At 40.8% G+C, this 15,670-nt stretch overlaps 1 protein-coding gene across 1 annotated transcript; it reads right to left on the bottom strand.

The window, feature by feature from the left end:
• Window positions 1–238: 238 nt before the first annotated feature.
• On the bottom strand, window positions 239–11,647 carry LOC122542305 (galanin receptor 2b-like). Its single transcript, XM_043679915.2, has 3 exons — window positions 11,411–11,647; window positions 8,863–9,255; window positions 239–1,809 (listed from the first exon to the last, which is right to left on the bottom strand). Exons 2-3 carry the CDS (start codon window positions 9,207–9,209, stop codon window positions 1,050–1,052), a joined length of 1,107 nt encoding a protein of 368 aa, XP_043535850.1. The 5' UTR covers window positions 9,210–9,255; window positions 11,411–11,647; the 3' UTR covers window positions 239–1,049.
• Between the last annotated feature and the right edge of the window lie 4,023 nt (window positions 11,648–15,670).

Raw genomic sequence — 15,670 nt, 5'->3', positions numbered from 1 at the left:
CAAATCTATATACACAAATCCTTGCATTTATCTGTCATAACGTCAGGACACCCAAAAGTGTGTTACATCCAATTAATTATTTTTGAGGTGTAATTATGTTGTAATACAGAAACCAATGTGCACACAACGAACACAATTACACTGACAATCAGTTAATCTCTTGTTGGTTGAGTAAAAGAGATCGCCCAGACTTCTGCAGCTTGAATTGTGCACAAGTCACACCCAGAAGCAAAAAACACAGCAATTCAAGTCAGAGCTTTATTTAGTTTTACATTTTTAATGAGTCTAATGCTTTATTTACAGATTTTGTACTGTAAAACCATCTTGAAAATGGTATAAAAACAGTTTAGGAATCTTCCCAAGGCATGACTTTGGTAGGGAGGTAGCAACATTATGTAACAATTCATACTGGGCATGAACTCAGGTTAAAATTCTTAAAGAACAGGAAAATAGGAATGAACGTTTGCTTGTATGTTCTTCCCATAGAAGAACTGAGTAGTAATTTGGTAAGTAAAAGTTGAAACATTAATACAGTAGATTGAATCCAATCAATCCAATATTATTAATTTTTAAAATGGCATTTCACAAAAATACAATGAATTGCTCGACAGGAAACACACTCACAACAAAGTACAGAATTTGGCTTTATGAAGCAGTTTGAAGGATTAGGAAATTCCTAGTATTTCTGACAGTTGACAGTAGTAGAAATACTAAAGTGACTAGCTGTCACAATGAAGCTCATAAGAGTAACGTTACCTTGGTGCTTACATAATTAGCACAATGTACATAAAATGCCATCGCATGTCCAGTTATTTAAGAGTGAAAATTTAATAGACTGTTCCTTAGATAACTCAAGGTTGTAACAGTTTCTGAAAAGGCATATACAGTATACTTTTTCCAATCATCATGGCAACTTGCTTTAATCAAAGTAGTTGGTTCCTTGAAAATTAATTATCAACGACCAACTCTCTCAATGCACCAGGCTCTACACCCAGGTGAAAGTTTCAATATTCTAGAGATCTGCTTTGAAATCAGAATTGAGGAGTTCCTTAGGGATAATGCAGAGCCTGCTGTCTCAGTGCAGCCCTTGGCTTGTTCCGTCCCATCTTGCTTTCTGCCATAGCTGAGCGTCCGACTTTACAGTTTTCTTCATTTATCTGGGAGGTTTCCGTTGGCGGCGGCTGAAAGCCGGTCACAGTGTTGGCCACGTGGACAACATGGACTTTATTGGTGGTTTGCTTCTTCAGGAGACAAGTGAAGACCTGCCTGAACCTCTTGCGAAAATGCTTTGATATCAAAGCGTACACAATGGGGTTGAGGCAGGAATTGGCATAGGACAGGCAGTGTGAAATGAGGCGGAAAGCGTAGGTGGCTTTATTGAAGGGGAAGTAACCAAACCAGAAGCACATGATCACAACATGATGGGGCAACCAACAGAGGCAAAACAGAACAGCGACAATGATGATCATTTTTGTCACCTTCCGCTTTGCTTTCTTGGACTCTGAGATGGTCTCAATGGGATCCACTGATGTCCACAGATACTTGATTGTTCTGGCGTAGGCAAGACTCAGGATTGCAACTGGGATTAAAAAGCCAAAAACAAACGAGGAAACGTCCATTATTTTTCTCTTTCTGTCTTCCCATATTGGCACGCAAATGGGTATTCCCTCATAATGGACAATCTGGTAGTAACTCAAATATGGTCCAGCTAGAATGATGGACAAGGCCCAGATTACAGCAATGGCAGCTGTGGCGTTCCTTGCTGTGCGGAGATCTCGGGATTTCAAAGGGTATCGAATAGCAAGATATCTACAGACATAAAGAAACAAGGGATTTGCATCTATACATCAGCCTTTCATTTTAGTCCCTGAATTAGTTGATGTCTTTACAAGGTTTAAGAACATTTCCAATCCTGGAACCCACTGTAATGCTGCAATACTAATGCAATCCTGACCCTCCAATGCTGCAGGCTCCTTCCATACTCCTGGCCAGCAGCTCTTGCCAGAACAAGACAATGAGCCCAGTCTGTCAGTCAGGCTGGCTTCTGGGTGCAGGAAAGAAAGAGACATATCCTCTGTGGAGTCAAACAGCATTGAGGGAAGTAAGAAAATCCCCTTTGCTCAGAAATCAGCCCTAATGTAGCACATAAATTATAGTCATAGAGTCATACTGCATGGAAATAGATCCTTCGGTCCAGCCCATCCATGGCAAACATAATCCCAAACTAAACTAGTCCCACCTGTCTCCTCCTGGCCCATATCCCTCCAAACCTTTTCTACTTGCATACTTATCTAAATGTTTTTTAAATGTCGTAATTGTATCCAAATCCACCACTTCCTCAGGACGATCATTCCACAGGCAAACCACCCGCTGTGTAAAAACTTTTCCCCTCAGGTCTTTTTAAAATCTCTCTCCACGCACCTTAAAAACCAGCCCCATAGTCTTGAAATCCTCCATCCATGGGAAAAGACAACTCTCATTAACTCTATCTATACCCCTCATTATTTTATAAACTTCTATACGGTCACCTCTCAACTTCCTATGCTTCAGTGAAAAATATCCCAACCTTTCTTTATAACTCAAACCTCTATACCTGCCAACATTCTGGTACATCTTTTCTGAACCCTCTCCAGCTTAACAATATCCTTCCAAAACAGCGACCAGAACTGGACACAGTATTCCAGAAGAGACCTCACTAATGTCTTGTACAACCACAACATGACATCCCAACTCTTTTATTCAAAGGACTGAGCAATGAAAGTAAGCATGCCAAACGCCTTTTTAACTACCCTATCTACCTTTGATACAAACTTCAAACAATTATGTACCTGAACCCCTCGGTCCCTCTGTTCTACCATTAATTGTATAATCTGAAGAAGGGTCACTGGTCCCAAAACATTAGCTCTGCTTTCTCTCCACAAATGCTGGCAGACTTGCTGAGTTTCTCCAGTAACTTCTGTTTTTGTGCAGCACAGGATGTCATTAGATTCAGCGTGCTGCAGTGTGCTTTTCAAAACAGCTATATGATTAATCTCTTTTCTAATAGCCTTTTAAATAGTTGTCCCTTCAAGTATTTAACTAATTCCTTTTCATAGAAACTTAATCGGCCTCTGGCAGCTTTCAGTCAGTGCATTCTAGGTCAAAATCACACTTGAGTTAAGAAAAAAGCAGCTCTCATTTCATCATTGGTTCTTTCGTCAATTTATTAATGTGTCAATGGTGAAAAACAATTATTGCGTGTTTGTGGATAGTGCCATTCATGACATTATAGCTAAGAAATATTAACAGATTAGATTCGCCTGAATTCTCTATTTAAAAAGCCATAAGTATTGGTGGAGATTATTTCCCAAAGATCAGTATTGTAATCAGGTACTGCTGTGTAGCATATTGTAATAAATAATTTCTAACTAATGCTGATTGTCTGCTTCCAGCAGGCTTTCAGACAGCACATTCCAAGTCAAACAAATTACAACTTAAAATTATCTTGTGCAGACACAAGATTTAGAGCTTAGGGTTCCATTTTGCATGTTGGAGAGATCTTGTTTGTATGTGGCCTTTAATCATTTCTCCTTATCCAAGAGTGACTGTTGTCTGACCAATAGATGCATGCCAACTCTTTTATTTACACCATTGTACTCTGTAATACACCTCTCACCAGTAAAGATGATTTTGTCCTTTCCTCAGTTGTCCTGCCTGCTCTTGCACCATAATTATATACATCGCCCTCTCATTATACTACAAAATCTATTCACATTTATTCCTTGGTTCTCTAACCAATTACTTCAGCTTGTCACCATCGGTTATTGACTCTCCTGCCAGCGGCAACAGCTTCTCCTTATTCACTCTGTCGAGATCCTTCATCATTTGAGCACCACTGCTAACTCTTTTCTTAACCAATGCTGCTTTTTGGAACACAATCTCAGTTACTTTAATTACTTCATATAACTAAAATTCCTCATCCTTGGTATCACTTTAATATATCTTGCTTGATCGCTAAGGTCTTGATTTCCTTGCTAAAGTCTGGTGCCCAGAAGTGAACACAATATTGTCACTGAGGTCTATGGCACCAGGGACCCAGCACAGAATAGAAGATCATAGAATCCCTACAGTCTGGAAGCAGGCCATTCAGTCCATCAAGTCTACTCCAAACATCTAAAGAGCATCCCACCCAAACCCACACCCCCATCCTATCTCTGTAAGCCTGCATTTCCCATGGCTAACCCACCTAGCCTGATTTCCCTGGACATTATGGGTAATTTCCCATGGCCAATCCACCTAAACTACACATGTTTGGACTGTGGGAGGAAGCCAGAGCACCCAGAGGAAACCCATGCAGACATGGGGAGAATGTGCAAAATCCACACAGGCAGTTGCCCAAGGATGGAAACAAACCGGATCCCTGGTGTTGTGAGGCAGCAGTGCTAACAATTCTATTTGAAGGGCTTATGCCCGAGATGTCAATTTCCCTGCTGCTTGGATGCTGCCTGACCTGCTGTGCTTTTCTAGCACCACACTTTGATTAACAATTCTATTTGCCTTAGATGGACAAAACTGAAATGAAACTAAGCCAAATCAATCTTCAAAAACTGTTTAAAAGTTGAATTGATGCTGATTGATATGCAAAAACAATATAGGATACCCCTCTATTAGTTAATGAGATTAAAATGCAAATATCCCTTTATAATATTAGAAAGGTCACTACATTGATGTTAATGATTGCGAGGAGCTCACTATCGATTGTCCAAAATGGCAACAATTTGTCAATGAAGCTGCTCCAAGCTTCAAGTCCCGATGAGGCAGAGCAATGACAGAGACATGAAGAAAATATAGCAAATACAGCACATCGCACTACCGAAGACCTACAGGTTGAGTATTCCCCTATTCTGAGTCGAAGAGTGTGGTGTTGGAAAAGCACAGCTAGTCAGGCAGCATCCGAGAAGCAGGAGAATCAATATTTCGGGCATAAGCTCTTTGGGCCTATTTAGTCGCATGGAACCATGGAGAAAACTCTCAATCCTGAGTCAACATCCTCAAATCAACAGGGGCCAGCTGATGATGATGACCAGAAATGTGTGGGTAAACAGATTAGGAAAAGATCGACAGGCTGGAAATCTTTTCTCATGTAGAGAAAAAGAATAGCTGAGAGGTGACCTAACAGAACTCTTTAAAATTTTAAAAATCCAATAGAAAATAACGTCTTTACCCCAAATGATGAGAATATGGAACCCGCTACCCCAAGGAATGTTTATAATAAATAATATGAAGGCAGTTAAAGGGAAACAGTCAAACATTTGAGGGAGAAGGGTCATGATGGTAGATGTAGAGGAGGGAACAGAACATTGGGGCGGCACGGTGGCACAGTGGTTAGCACTGCTGCCTCACAGCGCCAGAGACCCAGGTTCAGTTCCCGCCTCAGGCGACTGACTGTGTGGAGTTTGCACGTTCTCCCCGTGTCTGCGTGGGTTTCCTCCGGGTGCTCCGGTTTCCTCCCACAATCCAAAGATGTGCAGGTCAGGTGAATTGGCCATGCTAAATTGCCCGTAGCGTTAGGTAAGGGGTAAATGTATGGGTGGGTTGCGCTTCGGCGGGGCGATGTGGACTTGTTGGGCCGAAGGGCCTGTTTCCACACTGTAAGTAATCTAATCTAATCTAATCTAATAAACACCAGCAAAGACAGGGTTAAGTCAAATGTTTCTGAGACAGATATCCCATGTACTGTGCACATCACTCAGAAGGCCCAAGGCTAAGAAGTTGGAAAGTGATGAGGTCAAAAGTGATCTGGATGTCCTTGCTTATGGGTGGCCAAAAGTTAGCAGGAAGGCACAGCAATCTAATAGGAAGGCAATAGTATGCTGACCTTCATCACAAGAACATTGGATGAAAGCAGTAAAGGTGTCCTGCTGCAATCGTATAGAGCTTTGGTAAGAAGTCATTGAGAATATTGTGTACAGTTTTACTCTCCTTTTCTACGGAAGGAATACTTGCCATTGTAGAGTGCAACACACTCACCGAGTCACAGAAACAGGCTCTTCAGTCCAACTCATCCATGCCAACGAGATTTCCCAAACTAAATTAGTCCCACTTAACTCCCATATCACTCTAAACCTTTCCTATTCATGTACCTGTCCAAATGTCTTTTAAATGTTGTAACTGTACCTCCACCTACAACCTCTTCTGGCAGTATAAGAGCCACCCTCTGATACTCCCTGGGATGGTGGTATTATCATAGAATCATGGAATCATAAGGTACAGAAAAGGCCCTTTGGCCTATTGAGTCAGGACCACCAAAGATATGCTTCTACCTACACTAGTCTCAGTTTCCAGCATTAGGCCCAGAACATTGAAGAATTTGCTGACTCAAGTGATCATCCAAGGGCTTTTGAAAATTTGTGAGATTTTCCACCTCAACTACCTTCCCAGGCAGTGCATTTCAGGACCCACCCCTACCCGATGGGTGAAAATGGTTTTCTTCAAATCCTTTCCAAAATTCCTGCTTTCCACTTTAAAATTATGCCCCTCTGTCTTATGAGAAGAGATTGAGGAATCTGGGTCTGTGCTCTAAAGAATTTCAAAGGATGAGAAACGATCTCATTGAAACTTACAAAATTTTTACAATGTGGAACAGATGGAATTAAATGGTGGGTGAGTTTAGAACCAGGGACATGGTATTAAAAAAGGAGGTCATTTATGATTAAAATGAGGAGCAATTTTTTTCACTCAGAGGTGGTAAATCTTTGGAATTCCACATCCCGGGGCATTGTGGGAGCTCAGTTATTGAACAGGCTAAACAGCATTGGATATGGCGATAGTGCAGGGAAACGGTGTCTTGACCTGGGTGAATGGCAGAATAGCCTTGAGAAGCTGAACAGCCTACTCCTGCTCCTCTGAAAGTGCCACATATTTCTAGTGAAGGAGCATTGCAATTTACTGTTAAATCAAACTCGAAAATTGAATATTTAATGGCGATTTGGTGAAATGTATTGCTATTCTAAGCCACTGATTTGAGAATCAATTATATGCCAGAGCAAGTAATGTTGGTAAAATTTATTCCACTTGTGATCATCATTTCAAAGATGGTGGCTGAAATTATTTTATTTTAATACTATCCATTGGTCAGTGATAAGCATTCTCTGTTTCTGAAATTATCAAACAAAGGTGGCGATGACAATCTGTAGAATTGCAAATGCTGCCACTTTGCATCTTGTGGCAGTCCTGATAATTCCCACTGCAGGTCAGTTTCGTGACAATTGTGCACAGATTATGTCAAGTTGGAAGAGAATAGATGAGCTGCTGTTCTCAATCGCACTGTGTTCCAAGGTGATTTTTAAAGTCAAAGTCCTCCACCCCCTCAACATTTCAGGTCATCGGCAAAGGAAATAGAAGGCGAGTTGGAGCATTTCCTTTCACACAGTCAATATTATTCTCTTTGCTTAGATGTCCAAAATTAGAATGACAGGATAGCTAGAGTGGCTACTACATGGGTCATTAAAGTGGTGTGTGCAGATTCAGTAACTTTAAATTGAAGGGAAGAAAATTGCTGATCGTTGGGGAACAAATGAGAGAAAGAAGGCTAATTAGATTGTTCTTTCAAACAGAAATGATGGACTGAACAGCCTCCTATTGGGCAGTACAGTTTTATGGCACTGAAACTGGACTTCGAACAAGATCCAGGGTATAAACCACAATATTATTTTTCTTCTTTTTTAGCCTTCCTCCTTCAGAGTTTCCTGCTTTGTGCCTCACATGGGGAAGACAGAAGAGTTTACACTGCATTCGGACCACCTACTCTTCAAGTAGCTGTGATTGAGTTGTTGCCTTAACCTCTTCCTGCTCTTAGCATTTTGTGTTCACTTACCTCCTTTGCTGTAGAATTACAGAAAACCACAGGCCATTTGGCCCAACTGAACCACACCAACCTTTACACTCCAGTCTCCTACCACCTTTTTTTCCTTCTCCCTCACCAGTATAATAAGAGCATAAGAAATAGGAGCAGGATTAGGCCATTGACACTTCAATTTGACACAACACCATTCAATACAACCATGGAAGATCTTCCAACCCAACTCCATTTCTTTCCTATCGCCTTATCCCCTGACTCCCATCTGTCTTTCCATTAATTTTCTCCTTGTGATTACCCAGTCTCTCATTAAAAACATTGGTGCTATTCACTTTAATGACCCATGTAGTAGCCACTCTAGCTATCCTGTCATTCTAATTTTGGACATCTAAGCAAATTGAAAGAACTTCTCTGCCCAGGCAACAGCAGATATTGGGAAACAACCACCAAGTGAGAACTCATGTACAGCTCTTTTGTGAATGCAGAAGTTATAATATAGGAAGGACATTATTAAGCTGGAGAGGGTTCAGAAGAGATTTAACAGGATGTTGCTGGGAATAGAAGGTTTGAGTTATAAAGAAAGACTAGATAGACTGGGAGTTTTTCCACTGGGGTGTAAAAGATTGAGAGGAGACCTTATAGAAGTTTATAAAATAATGAGGGGTACAGATAGAGTTAATGGCAGTTGTCTTTTTCCTAGGATGGGGGATTTCAAGACTAGGGGACACATTTTTTAAAGTGAGAGGAGAGAGACTTTAAATAAGACATGAGGAACAGATGTTTTTACTCCGAGGGTGGTTTGTGTGTGGAATGAACTTGCTGAGGAAGTGGGTACAATTACAACGTTTAAAAAACATTTGGATAAATACACAAATAGGAGAGCTTTGGAGGGACATGGGCCAGGAGCAGGCAGGTGGGACCAACTAAGTTTGGGATTATGTTCAGCATGGACTGGTTGGACCAAAGGGTGTTGTATGACTCTATGATTCTATACATGTTACAAACAGCACAGGAAGCAGACTCACCTGTCGACTGACACAGCAGCCAACGTGAAGCTACTTGCATACATGGTGAGGTAGATGAAAAAGTGGACCACTTTGCAAAGGATTGAGCCAAAGACCCACCCGTCCAGTGTATAGATGGTGGCTTGAAAAGGAACACAGAAGATAATAAAGAACAGATCGGCTATGCTTAGGTTTAAGATAAAGAGATTGGTTGTGTTGTAACTCATCTGGCCATTCCTCAGCAGCACTGCCAGCACAAGGCTGTTCCCTATAGTTCCGAGTAGGAATATCAGTGAAAAGATGATTGGAACAAAGATGCTTGCAGGCAGGTGATTTGGATTTTCAGAAACCTTCCAGTCATCCGCCATATTGGTATCAGGTGGATGGCTTTACCAAGCAAATGTTGATGAAATTCTGCAAATACATGTAACAATAGAATTAAAACAAACAATGGCAATTAGCTGAATCTTACAGCGACATTCTTCCATTCTTCTTAACAAATGCCTCAGCGAGTGAGTTAAAGGATCTAGTATTATGGATGGTGCTCAGCAGTACAGAACAGGAGACCTGGATTCATCTGTAATTCACATTTAATTTTTAAAAATCAGACATATTATGATGTGTGGAGCAGTTAGGACTTGAACAGAGTCTGGGCTAGAGGGAGGGATACTACCACTACACCACAAGAGCGCCTCGGTTCATGTTCAATAACCTGGCCTTAAGCTGGGATGGCTCTATAATCGGTCCTAGCATCGATAATCTAAGCAGAAGAGAAAGCAACTGAGATTCCTACTCTAGGCCATTAGCAATGTACTCCTAATAAAGAGGATGGATTTTGGATGAGGATTAAGCCCAGCTGAATTGGGATGCCTTCCCCACTCAAATAGCCTTCAAGAACTCAATGCCCAGACTCACTCACCCAACATGGCCACTGTGGGCAAGTGCTGGATACCAGGCAACATCAGTGAAATGATAACCTGAGAAGAATGGATCATCCTCAGGGAGAGGAGAGAAACAGATGGGTAATACTGTTAATCGCACCTACACACTCCAATAGCAGCCTTTCATTTATTACTTACACAGGATTTTAAACTTAAAATGATTTCAATACCATAATTTATTTAAAGATAGTTTATAGCTCTGTTTGTCTAGAACTATTTTACAATGTTCAGCATTAAGCATCTAACACAAAAGCAGTGGTTCTAATTAATAAATTAATTGAAACACATTTTGTTGATTAGTCTGATAGAGAAACCCTGTGATTTACTAAGAACACCTTTTCTCATTTAGTGAATTTGGTAGACATCAATTTTCCTCTCCTTTCTGCACTTATCCCTCGCCACGTAAATACTGTCGAACCACATAATGAAAGCAGTAGAAATTACAAATAACCAATCAACTGAGATGAATTTCTAAAACCTACTGCTCAATATTTCATTATTAACTACGAACAGTTGTATAGCAAATCTAGTGTAACACTACAATATCAGAGGACAGTCAGTCAAAAATGTATTATACCCCCAGACCTGCACTCAGCTCTTGAGCTGATCATTTGGTTAATGGTGAATGTCTAAGCGAGGTCATGTATGAATAGCTGATTAGAATGGGCTAGGGGTTAGAATGGGCTAGGGGGCAAAGTGGGTGAAGGACTAGAATGGTCGAGGGACTAGAGTTGACAATGGACTAGAGTCGGCGAGGGACTACAGTCAGCAAGGGGTTAAAGTGTGCTAGGGGCTAGTGTGGGCTGGGATTAGAATGGACTAGAGGTTAGATTGGGCGAGGGGCTAGAGTGGAATATGGGCTTGTTGTATCACCTTTGTCTGGAATTTCACACCAAATGCTCACACAGTACTGAAACCGGAGTCCCTCTCCTTTAAGCCTGGACTCCAACAATTGACTTAATGTTTCTATTACAGATGCAACAACAATAATAAGGTAACCACACTCAATCTTTAATGTGAAGTTACAGTAGGAAACACTGATGTGCTCAACTAAACAACAGTAGGTTTACTTTTCAATCCCTCGAATGTTTTTTTTTATCTTCAATCTCATCACAATCCTATCTCCATCTAATAACGTGATTTACATTTAGCTCCTATGTTCATCTAGTTATTGGATTACATTGGTTTGGCTCACAACTGGTTTCACCTTCCTGTACGTTTGTATACCTAGGTACCTATATTGGTTTTACATATGCATTTTAAATCAGCTTTCTGTTGACTGTTTATATTAATCTGTTTCCATCTCCCTCTTTATATCCAGAAACAGAACCATTTGGTTTTCTTTTCTAGCCCCATGCAGGCATATACATACAGGTAAAAACACATAAAAATTGATGTGTTCTAAACAAAAACGCTATCACATATGGGCATGAAACAACGCATTGTAACATGTGTAATATTATCATGTATATAAAATTGCACAAAAGAATTGAAACAGATATGATTTTTACCTGTCTTACATTGCAAATTAAAAATCCAAAGTGGAACCTTTGGTAAATGGAAATATATATTTATAAATTTTAAATTAATAATCACAACTGTACAGCACTCTGTGTTATTTAACTTACATTCGGGAGGTGTCCTTCAGTGGATTACAATTCAGTCAGTCAACATTCTGCAAGTTGTATTGAATCTGCATGAACAAGCCCTTCAGAATCAATGTTGTATTTCACTTCAATTTCCAACATTCTTCTTCTTCACTGAACACTGTTTGCTGTTCTTCTGTCCAGTGGTCATATTTGCATTCTAGGATATTAATGGAGGAAGAGGTGGGACTGAATATTGGCCACTGAAGGGAGATGCACTCACTTTTCACACTCAGCTTGGTTACAAAGAGGGAGCACTGAATCACAGCACCGAGGAAATAGAAAGCAAATCAGGATTAACTCCTTCACCAGCACATTTCAACCCGTATCCTCTCACTGGCAGTTACTCGACAATGTGTAAAACTGAACAGGTTAATCCTGTACACAAATAAAAAGCAGAACAAATCCAAACCAGTCAATTACCACCTCTCCTGTTTACTCTCAAACATCAGCAATGGAATGAAAGCGGTCATCCACAATATTATTAAGCTGCACTTTCTTAGCAACAACTGCTCACAGCCAGGGCCGTTTAGCTCCTAACTTTAATACAGTCTTAATTTGAATGGGAATTATAGGAAAACTCTCTGCTGGATAGAATTTTAGCAAGCACAAAGGGAGATGGTCGTGGTTGTTCGAGTCAGTCATTGCAGCTCCAAGACTTTGCTGCAGGCTCAAGGTTGTGCCCTAGGCATAAACACCTTCAGCTGCTTCAGCAATCACCTTCCCTCCATCATAATGTTAGAAAGGGAACTTTACTGATGACTACACAGTGTCAGCACCATTCGTGACTCCTTAAAGGCTGAAGCTGTTCATGTCCTAATGAAGTAACACTTCGATAATAGGCTTAGGCTGTAAAAGTCCATTCACATCAGAAAAATGCCAGGCAATATCCATCTGTAAGAAGAGACAACCTTACCATCCACCCATGGCATTCAATGGCACAGCATTGTTGAATAGCCCATTATTGTTTTATCCTGGGAGTTACCATTGATCAGGAACTGAACTGGACTACTCATATAAATACTGTGATTACAAGAACAGGTCAAAGGATATTAGTCCTGTAGTGAATAACACATCTCCTCATATCCCAAAACCTATCTACCATCTGCAAAGCACAAGGAATGTGAAGGAATGCTCTCCACTTGCGTGGATGAGTGCAAATTCAACAAGATTCAAGAAATTGGACCCATTTGAGACAAAGCAGCCAACTGGATTGGCACCACATCCTGAAAATGTCACTCCCTCCATCACTGAAGCCCAGTAGCAGCAGTGTGCACAATCCATAAGATACACTACAAAAATTCTCCAAGGCTCCTTAAAAACCATCTTTCAAGCCCTCAACCAGCACCTAGGAGGACAAGGGCAGCAGACAAATGGGTACACCACCACATGCAAGTTCACTTCCAAGCCACTCACCACCCTGACTTGGAAATGTATGATCATTCCTTCAGTGTTGCTAGGTTTTAAATCCTGGAACTCCCTCTCTAACAGCATTATTGGTCTATCTATAGCACTTGGAATGCCATAGTTCAAGAAGGCAGCTCAGCACCATCTTCTCAAAGGCAACTAGGGATGGAGATTAAATGCTGGCGCAGCTAGTAAAGACCATATCCCCTAAATAAATAAAACTACAATAGAGAACATTTCACATATATCAATATTGCAATTAAATCTTGCTGCATAGAACTAAATTTTTACCAAAGCCAACTACTTTCAGATACTGCATTCTAAATCGTAACAACTTACTGTGTTAAAACAATTTTCCTTATCCGCCAATTACCTTAAATTTGTATTTTCTAATTACCAACCTTCCTACCAGTTGAAATGGCTACTCTTTATTTACCATATCAAAATGCCTAATTATTTCAAATTTCAAAATTTCTACTTAAATGTCCTCTTGACCTTTTCTGTTCTAAAAATAATTTCATTGTTTTCAATTTCAATCTTCACTTAAGTGAATTCCCTTAACTTTGGAACAAACAGAACTTGAATATGGCTGAAAAGAGAGAAATGTTGCTGAAGCTTTTAGTCTTGTGCTCAACAGGACTAACATAGGAATTCCAAATTTCAAATTATTACAACAATCAATTCTGCAGGACAAAAGCCTGCTGGTTGTTTGGTAAACCAACTCACCTGACCACTGGGCACTGACCACCCTTGATTGGCTACAATGGGCTGGGCACATAATCTGCATGACCGACCTGAGACTCCCCAAGCAGGCTTTCTACTCCTAGCTTCAAACGGGCAGGCGAACCCCAGGTGGACAGAGGAAGCACTTCAGTGATACCCTCAAGGCCTCACTGGTGAAGTACAGCATTCCCCCAAAGGCCATAGGAATCACTGGCCCATAACTGTCCAAAGTGAAGTAGCAGCAACCAAGAAGACGTTGAGCTGGAGAGAAAAAGTGGAAGCCAGATGAAAACAGTGCAAGCAGGCGCACTGCAACACCAACGCCCCACCCACCCCTTCCCAAGACCACCTTCTGCCTCCAAGTGTAACTGAGCCTGCAGAAGTGGCATTGTCTGTACAGTCACTTACGGACTCACCTTGAGAGTGGAAGAGAAGTCATCTGTGAGGGATGGCCAAAGATGATGAAATTGACTCAAGCTATTACCAGGTTAGAGCCACATGAGCCAACGTATCTACTGTTGGTTGTGATCCCATGATTAGGCAGCACTTGCTGAACAACCATGAACATAGCTACATATTTATTTCAAAAGGAATGCAGGATTTTAAAAAAAAGTATTACACAAAGCACTTGCAAGACAACACCTAGATTATCATGATGTGTTCTGGACCCCTTATTTGGAATATTCACCGGAGGGATTTTCTTATGAGGAAAGGTTGGGTGTGTTGGGCCTCATTGGAATTTAGAAGATTGAGAGTGAACTTATTGAAACATACAAGATTATGGGAAAGTCTAAGACCAAAGGCAATAATCTCAAGGGGGCCTGTCCAAGATGGCGATGAGGAGGATTTTTTTTCTCTCAGAGGCTAGGTCAATGCTGAGGTGAACATATTTTTAATCAGTAAGGGAAATGAGGGTTATGTGTAAAAGGCTACAGAGTGGAGTTGAGGATTATTAGAGCAGCATGATTTCATTGAATGACAAAACAGACTTGTTGGGCTGAATGGCCTACTGCCTCTCCTATATCTCATGATTAATACACCAAAACAATTGAAGATAATCAGTTTAGCTCACAGTATGTCTCATTTTATGCTTGCTAGAAGCAACATCAATTAATTCACAAAGGAAAAAAAGAATATGCCCACCTTTTCCCTTTGTTGATTTACCTGGGAGCTTGGATACAGTTAGCTCCCTATTGATTTTCTCATTGCAATTTGTCAGCCAATCAAAGTCAATTTGCAATCAACATCCTTTTATCTTATAGTATGTATAGCTGTGATTGTTCGAAATTTGGCAGTCTTGTATTTGTCCTGATTGTTACAAGATGAACAGCTTCGGCAACATAATTATTTTCAGTAATATCCTTGCCACTTTTCTGGTAAATGTCTTTTCCACTCTTTCTAGACAGTGATGCCCAGAATTTTTCATTATACTCCAGCTAGGGTCTAACCAGTGATTTATAAATGTTTAATTTGACTTGTTCTTTTGTATTCTATATGGGGAGTCTTTAATGCCCCAGAACAATGAGTAAGGGGAGATGAGAAGAATTTTTCTTAGAAATGGAAACCAAACCCCAACTCACTGTGAGCACTCTTATGCCAATTTAGCCAGGGAAGGTTGAGGGTCATCTGGGACTAGTCTGTAAAAACAATTCAGATTTAAGCTGCAAGGCAGATTCTACTGATTCTGAGGGGCACTTGACCCGAAATGTTGATTTCTCTCCACAGTTGCTGCCAGACCTGCTGAGCTTTTCCAGCAATTTCTATTTTTGGTTCTGACTTACAGCATCCACAGTTCTTTTGGTTTTTATTCAGGTTTCACAGCTGTTGGCTGGGTTGGCACAGTGGTTAGCACTGCTGCCTCACAGCACCAGGGACTTGAGTTTGATTCTAACCTCGGGTGACTGTGTGTCTGGTGTGTGCATATTCTCCCTTTGACTGCATGGGTTTCCTCTGGGTACTCCGGTTTCCTCCCACAGTCCAAAGTTAGGTGGATTGGCTATGCTAAATTGCCCAAGGTGCCCAGGGATGTGCAGTATGGTTGTATTAGCTGTGGGAAATGCAGGGTTACAGGGATGGAGTGGGTCTTGGTGGGATGCTCTTCAGAGGGTTAGT

The sequence above is a fragment of the Chiloscyllium plagiosum genome, unplaced genomic scaffold (assembly GCF_037043375.1).
Source record: "Chiloscyllium plagiosum isolate Xiang-an unplaced genomic scaffold, Cpla_swu_hap1 HiC_scaffold_33, whole genome shotgun sequence".
Lineage (NCBI taxonomy): Eukaryota > Metazoa > Chordata > Chondrichthyes > Orectolobiformes > Hemiscylliidae > Chiloscyllium > Chiloscyllium plagiosum.
The sequence above is the reverse complement of the archived record's forward strand: the minus strand, read 5'-3'. Positions and strand labels throughout refer to the sequence as shown.

Bases quoted from the DNA above. Each gene is read 5' to 3' on its own strand.
- LOC122542305 (XM_043679915.2), bottom strand. From the start codon at position 9,209: ATGGCGGATGACTGGAAGGTTTCTGAAAATCCAAATCACCTGCCTGCA. The intron at 1,810-8,862 runs GTGAGTCTGCTT...TTATGTCTGTAG, and splicing joins GCTGCTGTGTCAGTCGACAG to ATATCTTGCTATTCGATACC.